Consider the following 17,273-nt stretch of genomic DNA (forward strand, 5'->3'; position numbering starts at 1 on the left):
AAGGCGATGTCACACGGTTTTGTTGCTAGGTTGCTGCTAGCCCTGGTTCATGCGGCTAACATCGCTGCAGTCAGTTACCTCTCTCTAAATCGCGTAGCTGTTCAGCGGCGGTTTTAGCGCGACACAGGTTTGCACGCACATGTTTTAGAATTCCAACAATCTAGCGCAAACAAAGCGTCGAAGACGGAAAACTGCACGATCTGCATCTGGGCGCAAATGCGTTGCTTGCTAATTTAGCATCCCTACAGCCAGGCAGTGTCAACAGGTTGCAGCTGCAGAGTGAGTGAGTGACTGAGTGTGTGTTACTGCAGTTATTTAGATTTTTGCGTGGACGGTTACTGTGTCGTAACTTTACAGATTGACTGTTTTAGAACTCCATTGTTGTTGTTTCTGCACCGCAGCACGATGACGATTACTCTTCTTATATCTGGCAAATTTCGTATTGCTTCATAAAGTCGAGGATCCAGGAACTGGAGGGAGAAGTCTAATCCACGGATTAAAAGCTGTCGGGATGTGACCACGCAGAGTTGCAGTATCGGACAGGCAAGAGGATACTAAATAACATAACATAAATGATGGTTTTGTGTGAGCATGATAAGAAGATGGTATTTTAGTGGGTCTACAGAGTTGACGGTGCAACGTTTGTGGTCAAGGTATGGAAACGGTCACGAAAGCACCAAGACATACTTGTTTAGCCGTTGTATTTATTCACAATTATCAAACAAAACAATTGAAACAGGACGTAATATCATTAAATATTTTATTATATTTAATTAAATATAAACCCAATTGAAAAACGAAAGGCAAGACAGAAAAACAATATTGTAAAGTTTAAATTTGGGTTGGTTCATTGGTGAAGTCAACACAATAATGCTATCATTACAATAATAAAATGTGTTACACAGTACACAACCCATTATTAATGTTAAGAACGAAACTACTTTCAACTAATCTACTAATCATGAAATGTGGAAACATGTCATTTACAGGTTTGCAGAGTCACTATATTGTTGTTGTTTTTTTGGATTCAAAGACTAACAAATATACAATATAGATTGTAGTGACAAAAAATGGTGAATCTACTCAGTTGAGAAGCTGTAATGGCTCTCTTTGTTTCACTATTTTTGTTAGACTGAATTAATAGATTTATTGTATATCGAATGAAGCTGCTTATTTGTTTTTCCATGAATCAACTAATTAATTTATTCTTCCAGCTTTACTTTTAAAAATTAAAGAGTTCCCCCTCTCTTCCAGGAAAATGCTGGCAACTGAAAAATAACCATGAACCAAAAGGACACAAAATGGTGAATGTTTTCTCATTTACCTTCCCATTCTCATGAGGCCAACAGGAAAATATGGGCATCCTGAGACTGGTAGCCAGAATCATGGGTAGGATCAGTACATTTAGATCCTATCAGTTTGTGCTTCTCCTGGCTGCTGCACTAGCTGTTGTAGCTTTTTACTACTTTGGCTCAGAGAAGCAGAACTTCTCCAGCACTACAAAGAGGATCAAGCAGACCCAGGCCAGCCATAACATCAACCGAAATGATGCAGACCTCACTGTGGACACTAGGCTCTCGCATACAGCTGGATCAGAGGAGCAAGGACAGGAGGATCAAGATGTTGGAGACGAGAATGAGAGGTTTGGGACACAACATGGGGACAGCAAAGCTGCTGACCAACATTACCATGCACTCATGATGTTCACCAAGGTGGACAAGAGCCGGAGCCTGCAGGACAAGTTCCGGGTGGCCATGTTGTCTATGGTGAAACATGGACGCTTTCTGGAAGGCGAGGTGTTGGTGCTTCATTTCGTGAGTGACCAGCCCAGTCAAGAAATGGGAGAGAGGATGCTGCAACAATTTCTTGTTGATGCCACATTCAAGTATGAGGTAGGATGTAAAAAAGAATGTTTTGGTGTTACTGCACTTAATTATCCATTACCTGCATGTTTCAAGACGGAGACAATAGTTTTGACTTTGTCATAGACCTAGTCCACACATATATTTAAAAAAAAAAAAATTGAGGTTTTCCTTTCCACATAAAACCTCAAAAAAACACTATTAAGTGCTGTCAAGAGCATAACAAGTCAACTGGTAGCAACATAACCGTAACTGTAAAGCCGTGGCCAATCAGTACATGGGCAGGCAAAATATTATATATTGCTTGTTCTTGTATGCAAACACTGTAGTAGTTGGAAAAAATGAAACCAGCAGTCTCTAGAAAATTGTTTCACATTCCAACACACCTAATTCCAATGGTCAGCTCGACGGCATGCGCTGCAGAAGCCTGATAATGACCTATTTATTTGAATCAGGTGTGTTGCAGGGGAAACCTCTAAAACATGCAGGGCAGTGGGTTCCCAGGACCAGGATTCAGGAAATCCTGCACTAGAACACTGGTTGTGTATGCATTTTTAAACAAAAATGTGTGTAGTGTGGATGTAGCAGTAGACGTGATGCAGAGACATCTGATATTTCTCCCAAAGGCCAACATGATGTATTTAAATAGGTTGTTTTATTTGACAGTAAAGTCTCCAGTTTACAGATATGCAAAAGAAAATGATTACATTTAGATAAAATGTATTTATTTATTGACAGCTGAATGTTTTTAGTATATTCTGGAAGATCGTCATAATGTACAAATAACAAAGGTCAAAACAAGTGCTCAGTTTAAAACCTCCTGACCACTCAGCCCATATTATGGCATCCTACAAGAGAAACACTGGCTGTAGATGCAGATGAAACTTGAAACACACGGGGGCAGTGTTGGCCTGTTAAATAAAGACATCTGTAATGGGGATATACCTCTTCAACTGTTTTTTTTGTTCTGCCAAAGGACAGGCTTATGTTCCCCCTTTGTTGGTCTTTGTCTTACATACAACAACATCCTGCCTCATTTCTTCACTTTTGTGGACTTTTTGCTCACCACTTCCTAAATCCTCCTCACCAGATAGACCCTTTTTCTCAGGAATGCCTCATCATCTACAATATCCAGTGTGAATGTAACTGCTTCCTTTTAGCCTAGACTGATTTCATACCTGCTTTGAATTGGTAAGAGGTTTCCTCAGCTTGGCATGAGCTTAGCAGCTTGGAACCTTTGGATTGGTTTGCTTTGTTGGGTTTCTCTACGCTTAGTTTACACTTGGTCTTGCAATGTGCAATGCAGGACAGAGGCTTATTCTTGATCTGAAATGAGATGATGATTCCTATCTTGAAATGCAGCCGTCTGCATTAATGAGCTGGTCAGTACAGATTCAAACATGCCTATAATTCCCTACGTTGTATTTATTTTTGAAAAATGAGCAAAACAAACTTAAAGCCAGGGGTAATACAAATGTGTTATATGGCCTGTAAGAGAAATCTCAGATGCTAATAAAATCCTAACTGGTCCCCAGCTGTACTGCAGTTTGATGATTATTGTGGTGATCTGATTCCACTGTGCTGATCTTTCCTGCAGGTGTTGTTTCATGACGTGGTTGCTCTCACACAGAAGCTCTTCCCTGTAGTGGAGGCCATGCAGAAGTACTTCAGTGCTGGCTCTGGAGCTTACTACAGCGATGCCATCTTCTTCCTGTCTGTAGCCATGCATCACATCATGCCTGACAGTAAGAGCAACTCCTCTTCTCAAATTTCTTTGTAGCAATTTCTCATCTTCATCTCAGCTTCATACTAGCTGGTTGGTTTAATGAGTTACTTGATGAAAAGATAAATGTTACAGGTATAACTTTTCCTGAAGAGGTTGCCTCATCTGTCCTACTGCTAATGGTAACTGCCCATTCAGATAGTTTTGCTGCTCCTTCGTATATATACATTACTCCTTATACAGCATCAGAAAACTTGAATTATTTAGTTTGAGATGTGTTGTGTTGTTTTTAAAAGCCTGCCAACCTGAGTCAAGGCAGGTTCTGATTCTATAATTTGATACTTGGTACTTGTTTTGCAAACATGGCATTTATTATTCGTCCTGAGAGTTCATCCACACCATTTCAAACACCAAAATCCAAAAATAATATGAACCTTGTAATGGTGGCAGCTGAGGATCAATAACTACTGTGTGCTTCCTTTAGAGTTTTTCTTTATCTGAATATACAGTTATGAACAGGCGAGATGACCCATAACAGCCCAGCTCCAGTTTTGCTTTTGGCTGAAAAGGGTTTATCCTTTACAATATGTCCACCCAAACATGTGTTAACATGCACTTAGAGGCTCACTTTTCTATTTTGGCACAGCGCACAGCTGGAGAAGGTAGAATAGCCAGGTAGCAAAGAGACACGTGACATGCATCAGGACCCCTGTGGAGCGAGAGGGGGTATTTTCTGTCATTGCTACCCACATACAGTTTGTGCACCCTGTGTCGGTGTTGACTCATAGTTTTGCACTCCCAAGGTAAACGACAGCACTGAGACAATCGGGTTAATTCAAAAACCTTTTATTTATTTAGATTAAAAAGAAATACAATGTTTGTCTACATGCTCCTTTTAAGGGGTTTGATTAAACTCTGTGGTCAAATCCAGGTTCTTTCAGGTTTTATTTTGATCATGACAATGTTATTTAAAAGTTATTTGAAAACAAAGGTGCACAGCTGTAATGAAAAAGCTGAATGTGTTTTTTTTTTTCTTGAGACAAAAAGGATGATAACTGATTCTGCCCCAAGGGAAGTCTGGTTTGATTTTGTCTAAATGTTAACATTTAAACAGTGTTTTTTGTGTGATAGCTGAACTGGAGTTGTGTGTCTGTGTCTTGTTGCTTGCCTAAATTACTTATTGATCAGCCACACATCACCCATCTACCCTGTGTTTCCAAGCAGTCGTCTATCTCTATATAAAGAAGGCTTTCATCTAGTGCAGGGATATGTGGTGCACAAATCTTGTCATTTATTGACCCTTTTTTTTAACATTCTGTAGATTTTATTGGGGGAAAGGAAGACTGTTATAGAAGTTAGGATTTAGCTACACAGCCTGAATGAAAGTGTTTGCTTTGATGACATTAAAGTTACAGTCTTCTTTTTTGTCAGTGTTTTAAAATTACATGCAAAATAGGGGTGATGACAATGAACATGAGCAATTTCTTACACATATTTTGGTCATAATAATGAAATACAATTCAACCTTTGGTTTAGGAACCATTGACCATATTGTTGGACAAATGTCAGCTGGAAGTCAATCGTATTCTATTAGCTGATGAGTGGAAATTGTGTGCCAGCATTAGCTATGAAAGAAACAATATTTCAGGCCTCAGATCAATGGTTCTCATTATTTACTGCATGCTAATGAGCATGAAAGCTCATCCTTGACCGTGACCTTGTCTTTAATAATGATCTACAATAGAAGTTTAAAAAATGTAATGCTCTTGAGCTTTCATCCGTGTCTTATGGTCTTCATTTGCGAATGGACAGGTGGTCTCTGATGAGATACAGTCCAAACAAGAATACGTGAACATGAGATTATTTCCTAAAATATTCGGCAGCTTTTTTCCACCTTGACAGGCTCACACACCATAATGAAAGCAGTCATGTAGAGAGAGGACTATTTTAACACCACCTGTCCTCAGAGGGACATCAATAAAACTCCACAGTGGACCTCTGCGGTAATTAATGATAAAGTTTCCTAAGAAACTGTTTTTGTTGGTGACGAGGTGTTACGTGTTCTGCGGCCCCTCTAGAGGTCCCGGCATGTTTGGACTTGAGCCTCTTCAACAACTCTAACCTTTTTTTTCCACCTAAAATAAAAGTGGCACCACCAATGTGAAAAAGAAGCGAGGGAAGTGGTTATATGATCAAAACTAACAATGCAGACAAACCGCTGCTCTGCTGATTAAACCTGTTAAGAATCAAGTGACTTTAATATCTGGTCTATTACCTTTTTTATCACGAAGCTGAACTTCAGTAGACATTTCTGCAACGATCAAACCTCCCACACTGTTTCCCCCTGAGCTTATAACACAAAGCTAATGACTCTCTCTCATATGGATGTAAGGTAACAGAGTGAGCGTGACTGGAATGGTGGAACGGCACACACTCAGGCTGAATTTAAATGTCCTGATTGCATCGCGGTTATATAGTGGTTCAGGTCGACAAAGGGTCTAATGTGGACTTTGTCATAAAATCTTTAACAACCAACAAGAATGATCATGTTACACACGTGAAGTGGAAGAAAATTGAAGGGCCGCATTTTCCCACATAAAGCAAGAGACAAACGCGAGGGAAACAGCCATTGTTGACAAAAAGCATATCCAATCTATCGGACATGCATGAGAAAAAGCATACTGGAGTTTACAAACAGGAAGGCTTCCAGTCATTTGAGTGAACATTAATTACTGAAGGAAATATTTACAATGAAATACAAGTTTCCAAAAACAATCGTGATGAAAGCCAGCTAAGGGGTTCACTTTGTTTCAGTTTTGTATTCATTAATTTCCAGTTGTAGCCTGGCTCTCCATCATTATTATTACTAAAGGGGGTTTAAAAATTATATTTGGATAGAATAAATGCCTTGTTCATTCATTCATTCATTCATTCATTCATTCATTCATTCAGAGACAATGCTGCTCTAAAGCTCAATTATGTATTTCCTCTCTTCACTGTTTCTTCTCTTTATTTGTCTGGTCGCCTCCTCTAATTAATGCGTGTTACGTGACGATTCACACGTGTTTCAATGCCAGGGTAAACTGATGATTTTTTTTAAATGAATTCCAAGTGATTACTTCTTAAAAATAGAGTAGACCAGTGTCTCTTCCAGGAAATGCTGGACAGAACAGAAAACATTGACCCTTACAAAGAGGCTGTAAATGCTCACATCAAGACTGATTTTTAGAGGTTAATTAGGTTGACCCACTTTTTCTCTGAAAAATTGGCATGTTAAATAACAGCTTCCTGTTGTTTTGTTGTTGTGGGTGAGTAAAGGTTTAGTTAATAATGCCTCTTTTAATCAAACCCTCAAGCGAGCTCTAAGCCACGCTAAAGGTTTTACTCCTGCAATACATTTCCACTCCTGCAAACACCCCCATACCAATACTAAATGAATCTCTGTCATTTTTATTTACTGCTTACGGTTGACTTCTCCTGGGTTAATTGTGTAATTGGTGCAATTACTTTCATCATTCATTAGCATCGTCATCATTTTATCTCAGCCATCAGAGAATCAGGTTGATCGGCTGAGCCGAAGCGAGGCAAATTGGCTGTGGATTGAAGTACGGCCACATTACCCACCGGTTACCCTATATTGGTAAAACTCAATTCAGAAATTTAGAAAACACAATAAAGAAGCACCTAAAAACATAGTCACGCACAGCACAATCAAACTTGACTCAAAACAATCCCAGTCAACTCTCAAGTTTATAAGAACGGCCAGTGAAGTGCAACAAAAATAAATAAAAACGGTGCAGTCAAGAATTGTACAAAGTGATAGTGTTGAGAGACAGAACAAAGTTGACAGAACAAAGGAAAACTCCTGGGTAAATGTATCTGGAGATAGTCAGTCAGTCCTAAAATGAGGCAAAGTTATGTCCCAATCCTGGTTCAGCTGCAAACACTTGCGAATTTCTCGAGGTGATGTTCCTCTATCATTTTTGACGGAAAGTTTTACTTTTGAAACTTTTCAAAACTGTCACTGATCAAACATCAAATCCAAAACATTACAATGTTGTAACAACTTAAGACCCTCTTTCTGGTTCACTTCCTCTCGCTAAGCCCCGTCTGTCCAAACAAAAGGCGCCCACCACTCATAGATTACATTCCATGACCCTCACTGTTGCCACAATGCACGAAAGACTCACCATGACCGCTTCCTTGTTTGGAGAGCACAGAAAACAGGTTGCTGCCATTTCGCTGAGTCTTCATCAGTCAATATATGCAATGTTCAAGTCTCTAATAGTTGATTATTTGAGAGATACAATGCACAATAACTTTGTCTATTGTTGGATGGCATTATTTATTTGTTGTTCTTTTAAGGCAGTTGTGATCCATAATAATATTGATAACATATAATATTGATTATGACTAAAATACCAGTTTTTGATCAATTATTTTGTGTAAGTATTTCATTTTTCACTTCTCACTGGATGCTCATGGTGGGAAAGTTCTACACGGTTCTATAAAACCTTTTTGAACTAGTAGCATTTTGTGCTACACACATTTTTGCTGCCATTACTCTAATCAAGCTTAATGCATTTTAAGCATGTATATTTTGTGCAGCTAATACTTCCTAAGTAGCTCTATCCTCCAAGTCCCACAGCTCCAGCTGTATCAGTTCCACAGATGCCATCAAGCCAAACCTTTCGTGTTGCCAATAAACATTTACTGCCAACGAACAACAGGCCATTGTCATCTGATGGCATCTCTCATGCTGACATGGCAACTGTTTCCATCAGTGCACTCATTAGGTTGTGCCTGCTGTGGTGCACCAATCCTGAGTATTTCCCCATCTTTTCAGCGCCATGCCAACCAGCAAAACATAGGAAGCCCGAAACAATGAACAGATGAGGGCCCGAATATTTCCTGTTTACCATTTTGATGTTTATCTTTGCACAAGATACATTGTTAATTATTTACTGTGCATACTTTCACAGTTGTGAAAACCCAAACTGTGCACAAATTGATAGTATTTGCAACTTTCCATCCTTTCCGCCTTACAATGGAGAGACATTGTCATGCAGTCTGTGCTAATTTCCTGTTATTACCCTGTCTTCCAGAGTAGGGCCTCCCGGAAGTGATAAGGCAGGCAGTCACTGTGTGATGTGCTAGATGTCAAGAATTGCAGCCCTTACTCTTGCATATACAGTGCATCTCCTACCATCATCTTCCTTTCTTCAACTTGGTTTAAAATAAATGATGAATTTTTTTATCCACATGAATGTAGGTCACTCATCCGTCATCAAACAGTAACTATCCTTTTAGTGCTTATGTTTAAAACAATCACCGATTAAACTTAAGCGTTAACTGGTGTATTTTGGTTGCAGTTGCCACAAAGTGATGCGGTAAATGTGTTTTTTTTATTATTTTTTTTTTTTTTAGATCTGACACGAATTGTGCAGCTTGACCTGGATCTGAAATACCGGACCAACATCAGAGACCTCTTCCAAGAATTTGACCAGTTTCCTCCAGGTGCAGTTATAGGCATCGCCAGAGAGATGCAGCCAGTTTACAGGTAAACACTATGCAACACACTACAGCACAACAGGTATTAAAGGGCTTCTGCTGTGTCCACCCCGTTAAAGGTAGCCTCGACCTTTAACCGCTTTAATGTGACACAGAATGCAATTTAATAAAGTGTTTGACCTAGAAATAGTGTCACACTTTGTTTTGTTTTTCAAGCATCTCAGTTGGACACAAGTCAGTGGGGCCAAATTCATTATCATGATGATCAAATTTGATTTATAATCATCCCTGTGACATCCAGATATATTTTCCAACGTGGTACAGAATTACCCAATTCCATCCACACTGTCACTTTTCTTTCATCAGAGCAGAGAAGAGTCTTCTCTGTCAGAGTGATTGAAGTTCTGAAGGATTTTAATGGGAGCATGAGAGAAGTAACTCACCTCACGCTCTGTCTCGGTCCAGTGTTGCTCACAACATCTCAAGTGTGTGTGAGGAAGAGGAGGATAGGCACATGTACTCTCACAGCCCCAAGTGGAATTGGCATGCACCCTTGGATGCATTATTTTTCCACTAAACATTGTCCGATCTCACCTTTATGATTTTTTTCTTTTTTAATGTTTTGTGCTAAAGCACCGTGAGTAGTAGAGCTACTTCATACAGCTCCTCCCGACTCCCAATTTATTTCTCTCTTTCATATATAAATAATAAGTATGTTGCTTTTCAGCCAAATTATACTGGAATATTATTGTTTTTGTCCATATCCCCCAGCCCTAAGTGTTCTGCACTTGTTTCCCCACATAATAAATAAACAAATAAAGAAATGAAAATCTGCAGGAAATTACAAACCAAACCCCATCCATTTACCTGGCAGCATCAAAACAGTGCTGCAAAATACTACTAATCTGTGATCGTAGCCAGTAGAGTGGTCGCAAAGAGCTGGTGCTACACTGACTGATGAGAATGATGTAATGTTTTTTTATGAATAAGCTTTTTTAAGATGAATAATTGAGGGTTTGGCAGGATCTGAGCAGAGAGACGCTTCTTGTCAGGAAATGTTTTGCACTCATCCTATGAATTGGATATACCATTTTGTCAGACCTGTCTAGAGTAAATAAACAACTTTCTCATATCCTTTGGCAACACACTGAAAGGTCCCTATATAACCTCTTACAACCCGTTGTATCATCTGCCCTATATGTCTGGTTCATAAATGAATTTATATCCATCAATAACATTTAATAATAATTTCAAGTTGTAGTGACCCTTTTGTTGTCTTGATCAAAATCACTAGATTAGTAAAACAAAAGTGTAAAATCGATTCCCTAAACACCCTAAATGTCTTTATTCAAATGTTTTACTCATAAGTATTACTCATAGCGTTTATTAGCATTTTCTCTACCTGTAAATGTGTGTCATGCAAGTTTCCTCTTTAATTCATATTTATATATAAAGCAACACACTGTAGGATTTCACCCTTCAAATAATGTCTCCAAGATTATTCTGATGCTACATGAACTTGGGACAGGATGAATGATGTCTCTGTCAAAGCCTGAGCAGGTCAGCATCGCCTGCATTGGCACGGTGTAACTTCTGGTTTTCAGTGGGTGCCACAAAAAGAGCTACAAATTACATTCTAATGTATGGCATACATCACAGTTCAGCCGTATTATACTGTATTTTATGACAGATGTAACAAATGATACCATTTACCAACTGTGGGGGGACTCGGGAGAGAGAACAGCATGGAATTATCTTATTATAGAGAGTCAAAGTGTCATATCTTTGTCATTTTCTGCTGGAAAAGTCATTCTTAATCTTAGATTAACTTGTCGCTACGTTGCACCTTAAGTGTTTGAAGGAGACTTCATTGAATTGAGTGACAATTTATAGTGACTGGAGAAACTAATTTGATCTAAGAACTTGTTGAGTAAGAAGGGCTTTTGGTTATGCTTTAACAGATGTCAGTTTCTTCATTGTACAAGCAAAAAGACGTCATTGACTCATGTAAAAGTATAGACTAATCAGATTCATTACATTGTGATTCATGAAAGTCACTGGAGAATGGAGGAGGATTCGTCAGTGCAGTGGCACTACATCCCAATATAAACCATCAGTGATACATTGTCAGGGTGTCTTTTATTCAGGTTAAGATACAGGAAACAAATCTAGCAGCTCTTTTTAAGCCTGTTGAATGGGCTTGTTTGCCCATAGCCAGTGGCTGATGTACTTTGAAATATTACATGTATATATATTTTTTTAAGCCATTGTGTGCTTCCTCTTTACTGCAGTGTCTTCCTGTGAAGAGTGGAGAGGGCTCTCAGCTCCCACTCTGTTGCAGTGCTAATGGACAGAGCATTATGCAGGAGAACAACAACACACATCCTCCCACCAGCCACATTCAGAGAACATCCTGCCAATGAAAAGTTCATTATCAGGAAAAAATGCCACATGTCTTCTCTCTGCAGCTGCATCTGTTATGTTTTAAACCCCAGGAGACGAGACCCACTTACATAAGTGTTACAGTCGAAACCGCAAACACAATGAAAGACATCAGCATGAAACACGTCGAGTCTCCTTCGTGTGACACATCCCACGTATTCTCAAGTTTTGGTCTCGGGTGGAATCTGATACTGTGTGAAATATTTATCATTTTTTATCAAGTTTTGCGTCTCAGTGTTGTCACTCAGATAGTATTGAGTTGTGTACAAGGTTCCAATTGGGACATTCCTGTCTCTCTTTTTCTGATCAAAATATTTCATGAATTGACGACTTTCAATTTTAAATCTGCAAAAGCACCATATACTTAATCGTTTGAAGGCTCAACGTTTTGACTTTATTTTCTTCAATTTATGCCCATTATGTCGCCAAACTGCTATGTGTGCATCCTAGAACCAGACTCCCGCCTGTCAGTAAGTGTTACACACAGCTTTCAGGCTGTTTCTTGTCCTGAACAAAGTGGGGGACACATTTGGGTGGGATTTCAGTACAGAATGTCCCCATCACCTGCTATTGCTTTTCGTTCTTTCACAACCAAGAGAGACACTTAACTTGAAAGGTTGAAAATTGGAAGCGGTAGAGTAGACGATGGCGCTGTGAACTGGCAGGGCCGGACAAGAGGCACTTGTGGCACTTGGAGCAGTGATCTTAGTGACAGTCTGAGGCTTAGGCTGTGTCATTGGACTCAGTCTTGTTAGAGTACACCAGATCAAAGGAACATTGTCACAGACAACAGAGCTACATCCTGTACTCGACACTCCAATTTCACAACATCATCAGACGTGATTAAAAGAAGCTTTGTCACAGTGCCCCGTATATGCTGAAGTTTTATGTTTGTCTCATGATGGACTGACGACGTTTCAAGGCTTTACCTTTTGCCCTATGTCGGCTGGGTTTGCCTCAAACTCCCCCCCGCGACCCTCATGTGGAGGATAAAGTGATAGACAATGAGTGTGTCATCAGAATTGTAATCTCTTAATTGTCATTGCACAAGTACAACCCCAGACTCCACTGTTAAATATTGTGATTTTAGACACTTCCTTGCTGAATGATGGAGATTAACGCACGTTGTGAGGATTTTCAAGTCGTTTTAATTGATCTACAGTATCGCCATTGTTCGGTTTGATTCTTGCGCCTCTTCCAGTGACGCCAGTCTGACCAATCAGTGGCCGGCAGTCTGACGACGTCACACTTAGTATCACCTCAGCTCTCTTGGAACCTCGCCTGAGCAGGTACTGAAAATGTACCAGGTACTTTTGCGCCATAAGGTATCATGGGAGTAAATATATTGTTTAGGTTATTATTAGGTTATATTTAAGTGATGGTGTATTTTATACAGTGTGTGAGAATTAGGTTAAACTAGTAATTGTACACATGTACCTTTTGTGCATCATGTCTGAAGCTCTCTAAATAATCCCTGGTGTTATTAAGTAAGCACTTGACTGGAGAAATGTTTACATTATGCTGATGGTGATTTTAAGTCAAATCAAATGAATGGGTCATTATCAGGCTTTTGTACAGCTTGGTGACGAGCATCAAAACCTGTCATGAAACTAAAATAAATGCAGTGCTAGTCACTTGGTACATTATGTCAAAACAGCAGAATAGTGAAGTTTTGTAAATGTTCCCTTATGGGGCACGCTCACCCAGAATGTGTCTGCCAGCACGTAGTCTCTATGTAAGTCCTTAAAGTGATGAATGCTCCACGGGGGCCACTGGTCCCCAGCCACCAAATCAACAGACTTTATACAACTGTGCTGACATGCTGCAGCTGCAAAATATAGGTCAGTAATAATAATATCAAAGTGTGACTCAGAGAATCCCTCATGATTTAAACAAACTGTGCACAAACATACACATACGGTGGGGGGGAGGGGGGTAGTATTCTCTACTATAACAAGCATAATTACTCAATGTGATTTTTCTCACATGTTTATCTGCACCAAAAGAGCTGGCGCGGTTCTTTCTTTTTTTAACTGCTCCTTTTCCTCTATCCCCATGTGTTTCGGAGTGCACGGTGTACCATTAATATTTAATGTAGAGGTTTCTTTTAGCTTGGTCAGTGACAAAAATAACCAACTCTAGTTGTGTGGGTGCGTGCATGTGTGCACGTGTCTGTAGTAGACTGTGAGGACATTCTGTTTTATTGTGAGGACATTTTGGCTGGTCCTTTTTTTTAGGGTTAAAGCTTGGTTTTAGGGTTAGAATTGCATTTCAGGTTAGAGTTAGGCATTGATACGATGGACAAAACCACAATTCATCGCGAATAAATCTTAAACGTCGATTGATAGTCCTGACATGCATATACAATCTGTTTGCAGCCCAGCTGTTTTAGAGGTAGGAACTGTGAAAAATCGAGGAAACAACATCCCGGACGCCGACTGCCATGAAACACCAAGAACAACAAAAACTGACCATTGAATAAAATGATTTATTGTGCTTATTTAGGAAAGTAAAACGATGTTGCTTGATACTTTTTCCAGTATGCATGTTCCTCAAGTATCACTGTCCTTTACTCGATGCATAACTTATTACAAAGTCAACGTTATACTAAACTACCTTTCCTGGAAAATCTGTTATCAAAATATAAGAAATAAGTTAATTTAAAGAAAACCCTCAATTGGTTCAAAGATCAAATCAATGTGTTTCAGTACTTGAGAGTTGGTACTTTGGCAGAACTAGGTGCCAAATAGTGGTGGGAAAGATTTATTCCCTGAATGGCTGGTTTTGAATAATTATCGTTATAGTCAAAATCTGTACAAATATATTCTAAGTTATTTTTTGCCCATATCACCCAGCCCTAGCGCCAAGTTAGCACAATTGTCTGAACCCTTTTCCTGTTTTGGCCAGTGTTGTTTGTTCAGTAAACAAGTGAAACTTTCCCCTCAGTTGCCCAAACATGCTCATATATGACCACAATCACATGAGTCATCATTGACGGTGGACAGAGATTAGTTACAGGAAGGTATTGTTTTTACTCACTCAACTTAAGTAATTGGGTTTTACAGGGGGATATGTGTCATGTATGCTTCCCAAAAGTGTTCTTTTAATTCTTCTCTGGTGTTTACAGCATTTGGAGTCCAAACAGTTGCATTTAATCTCTCACCCGTGTCTTTATTTGGCGATTTTTTATTACCAATACTGGGGTTGGGTGAAATCAGAAGTAATTCTGTAGGCCCTGAAATGTGGCACAATAAAATTCATATTTGAAATAAGTGGTATGAATAGCTTGGTAACGCTTTCAGTTTACTTAAATGTCCATTGTGTAAAATTAAGGTGAACTTATTTTCATTAGTCAGGAATTTCAGTTTTTTTTCGTTGTACAATTGTATTAGTTGTTGGTTTTCATTATCCCAGAATGAAAATTTGGATAATTATATCACGAGCTGTGTCAGCTCCACAGAGGCCGTCATTTTGGACCACAGTGTTTTATCAATAGCCTCATAATGGACCAGCTTTTGAGTTTTCATGCAAACTGAAGGCTACATAGCTTCTCCAGCACACTTGGAAGGGAAGGTGAGGGATCTTCAAAATGCAACTTCACAAATAAATGCTGCTAAATTTGACACACTATCTTTAACCCTAACCCTTCACACAGGCAAATCTGCAGTTAGATGTATTGACTTTAAGCCACTTCATGTGAATAATGTTTTTTAATTATTGTAAATTCTGAGACTAAATGTTCAGCAGAATAATATAAATCACTTTCCTCACCTGCTGATTGGGCTAAATAAGTCGCCACAGTCAATTCCACCTACATCAAGCACCTGTCTTCCTCTTTCTGCAGACACACCTTTTGGCAGTATCGGAAAGAGAACCCTCAGAGTAAAGTTGGCGAGCCTCCTCCTGACGGCCTTCCGGGCTTCAACAGTGGTGTGATGTTGTTGGACCTAAGAGCAATGAGGACCTCGGTTCTCTACAACGAACTGCTGAAGCCCAGTAACGTGGCCAAACTGGCTGACCAGTATCGTTTCCGGGGCCACCTTGGTGACCAGGACTTCTTCACCATGATTGGCATGGAGCATCCTGAACTGTTTCATTCCCTGCTCTGTGGCTGGAACAGACAGCTGTGCACGTGGTGGAGGGACCACGGATACGGAAACGTGTTTCAGCTGTATTATCGCTGTGATGGACCCGTGTATATCTATCATGGGAACTGTAACTCCCCCATACCAGACGACTAAATGCAGAAGTGCTGTGCTAATAGCACTTTTTTTTTTTTTTTTGCTTTTCCATTAGCGATAGGACATGGTACTTCTTTTTAATATCTGCTCTGACAAGGTTCAAAACGAGCTGAGACGATACTAAATGTGACGTCGACAGACTGCCGGCTACTGATTGGCAGAGTGTCGGCACTGGAGGAGTCATGAGCATGACGTCCGAAACAAGAATGAAACCGAACAGTGCAGAACTGCAGATCAGTTAAAAAAGATTTAAAATCCTAAAGACAAGCGTTAATCTCCAACATTTAGCCGTGCGATGATGACACCACATTGAGGAGGTACTATAATGGAAAACCACACTAAACCATGTAGAGTTGAGCCATGCCGAGCCGAGGCAAGCCTTGCTGGAACTGGGTAGTGGAAAAAAGCCATAATACTGCATCTGAGGAGCCCATGACACCTTGTGGAAATTTTAAAGAAACAATCTGGGGCACTTTATTTTCCACCTCTGTGGCTTGTGGATAGGGAGGTTTCACACCAGTCGGCCATAACATTCTGCCACAGCTCCTCTCTAATGCATCTTTCTGCGGGGGTCAGAGAATGAACAATAATTCTGCAGGTGGCTGTGGTTAGTGCTCTGCAATTACAGTTCAGCAAAGGCCAACGAACCCACTTAAGTCAAACACCTTTCATAAGGAGTGAGTGTTTTTTTACTGTGCTCGCTCATTATAAAAACGCAGAATCAAAACCACTTCATACTTAGTATTCAGTCTGAAAAATGTCTTCAGTGATGAACAGTTCAACACGCGTGATGAGTGAGGTGAGAAATTCAATTTCCCACGTTACACGGTTTTACACAATGCTGTCCGTGTCCAAGCAGTAAATGATTTATCTGCGTCAGTAAGTTGAATGTGCAATGATATTTTTGACGGGCTTATGAATGAATGAATGTCCCTCAACAGATTAGAAATCTTTTATATATGAGATATCTGTGAATATCTCATATAGAATAGTAATAGTGATTTTATATATATATATATATTTTTAACTTTTGTGTGTTCAGCTTTTATGGCAACATTTTATGTTTTATTGAAAATAATAAACTACACAAAAGTCATTCCCTGTTTTTGTTCTAGTGTGTAAGGTGTGTGTGGGGGTGATTTTGGTCACTTCAGTGCTGGAAAATGAGGGTAAAAAAAATGAGTTGTTAAAGCTGTAGCTGTGTTCTTGTTTGTCTGCTATAAGCCAGACATGAGGCAACCAAGGCTTCATAGATGGAGAAACAACAACCCGCCGCTACTACTTAATGTACAGACATTAAAATAACCATGTGAAGATCAAAATTAACCACCGCATCATGCAGTGACCTCACTGTGACGTTCATCCAAAAGGGAATAACGCGTTTCGCCAACAGAAACATCACATATATAATATTACTCTGACAGACAAGCACCTGTGCTTGTGCGTATGACGACAAATTCTAAATGGTGTTTAAACAAGTGACCTATAAACCTG

General features: G+C 39.6%; 1 protein-coding gene across 5 annotated transcripts; it reads left to right on the forward strand.

Moving 5' to 3' along the window:
- Positions 1 to 4: 4 nt before the first annotated feature.
- Positions 5 to 16,865, forward strand: xxylt1 (xyloside xylosyltransferase 1). 5 transcript variants are annotated; one of them, XM_058638875.1, is made up of 6 exons: positions 5 to 283; positions 402 to 543; positions 1,255 to 1,892; positions 3,460 to 3,607; positions 9,013 to 9,145; positions 15,383 to 16,865. In XM_058638875.1, the coding sequence occupies exons 3-6, from the start codon at positions 1,356 to 1,358 to the stop codon at positions 15,777 to 15,779; spliced, it is 1,215 nt and encodes a 404-aa protein (XP_058494858.1). In that variant the 5' UTR covers positions 5 to 283; positions 402 to 543; positions 1,255 to 1,355; the 3' UTR covers positions 15,780 to 16,865. The 5 variants fall into 5 exon arrangements, with proteins under 5 accessions (XP_058494858.1, XP_058494860.1, XP_058494857.1 ...); XM_058638877.1 differs by having other exon boundaries at positions 5 to 279; positions 402 to 653; XM_058638874.1 differs by having other exon boundaries at positions 5 to 279.
- The last annotated feature ends 408 nt before the right edge of the window (positions 16,866 to 17,273 follow it).

This window comes from Solea solea, chromosome 9 (genome assembly GCF_958295425.1).
Source record: "Solea solea chromosome 9, fSolSol10.1, whole genome shotgun sequence".
NCBI classification, from domain to species: Eukaryota; Metazoa; Chordata; class Actinopteri; order Pleuronectiformes; family Soleidae; genus Solea; species Solea solea.

Bases quoted from the DNA above. Each gene is read 5' to 3' on its own strand.
- xxylt1 (XM_058638876.1), top strand. From the start codon at position 1,356: ATGGGCATCCTGAGACTGGTAGCCAGAATCATGGGTAGGATCAGTACA. The intron at 1,893-3,459 runs GTAGGATGTAAA...TCTTTCCTGCAG, and splicing joins ATGCCACATTCAAGTATGAG to GTGTTGTTTCATGACGTGGT. The intron at 9,146-15,382 runs GTAAACACTATG...CTCTTTCTGCAG, and splicing joins GAGATGCAGCCAGTTTACAG to ACACACCTTTTGGCAGTATC.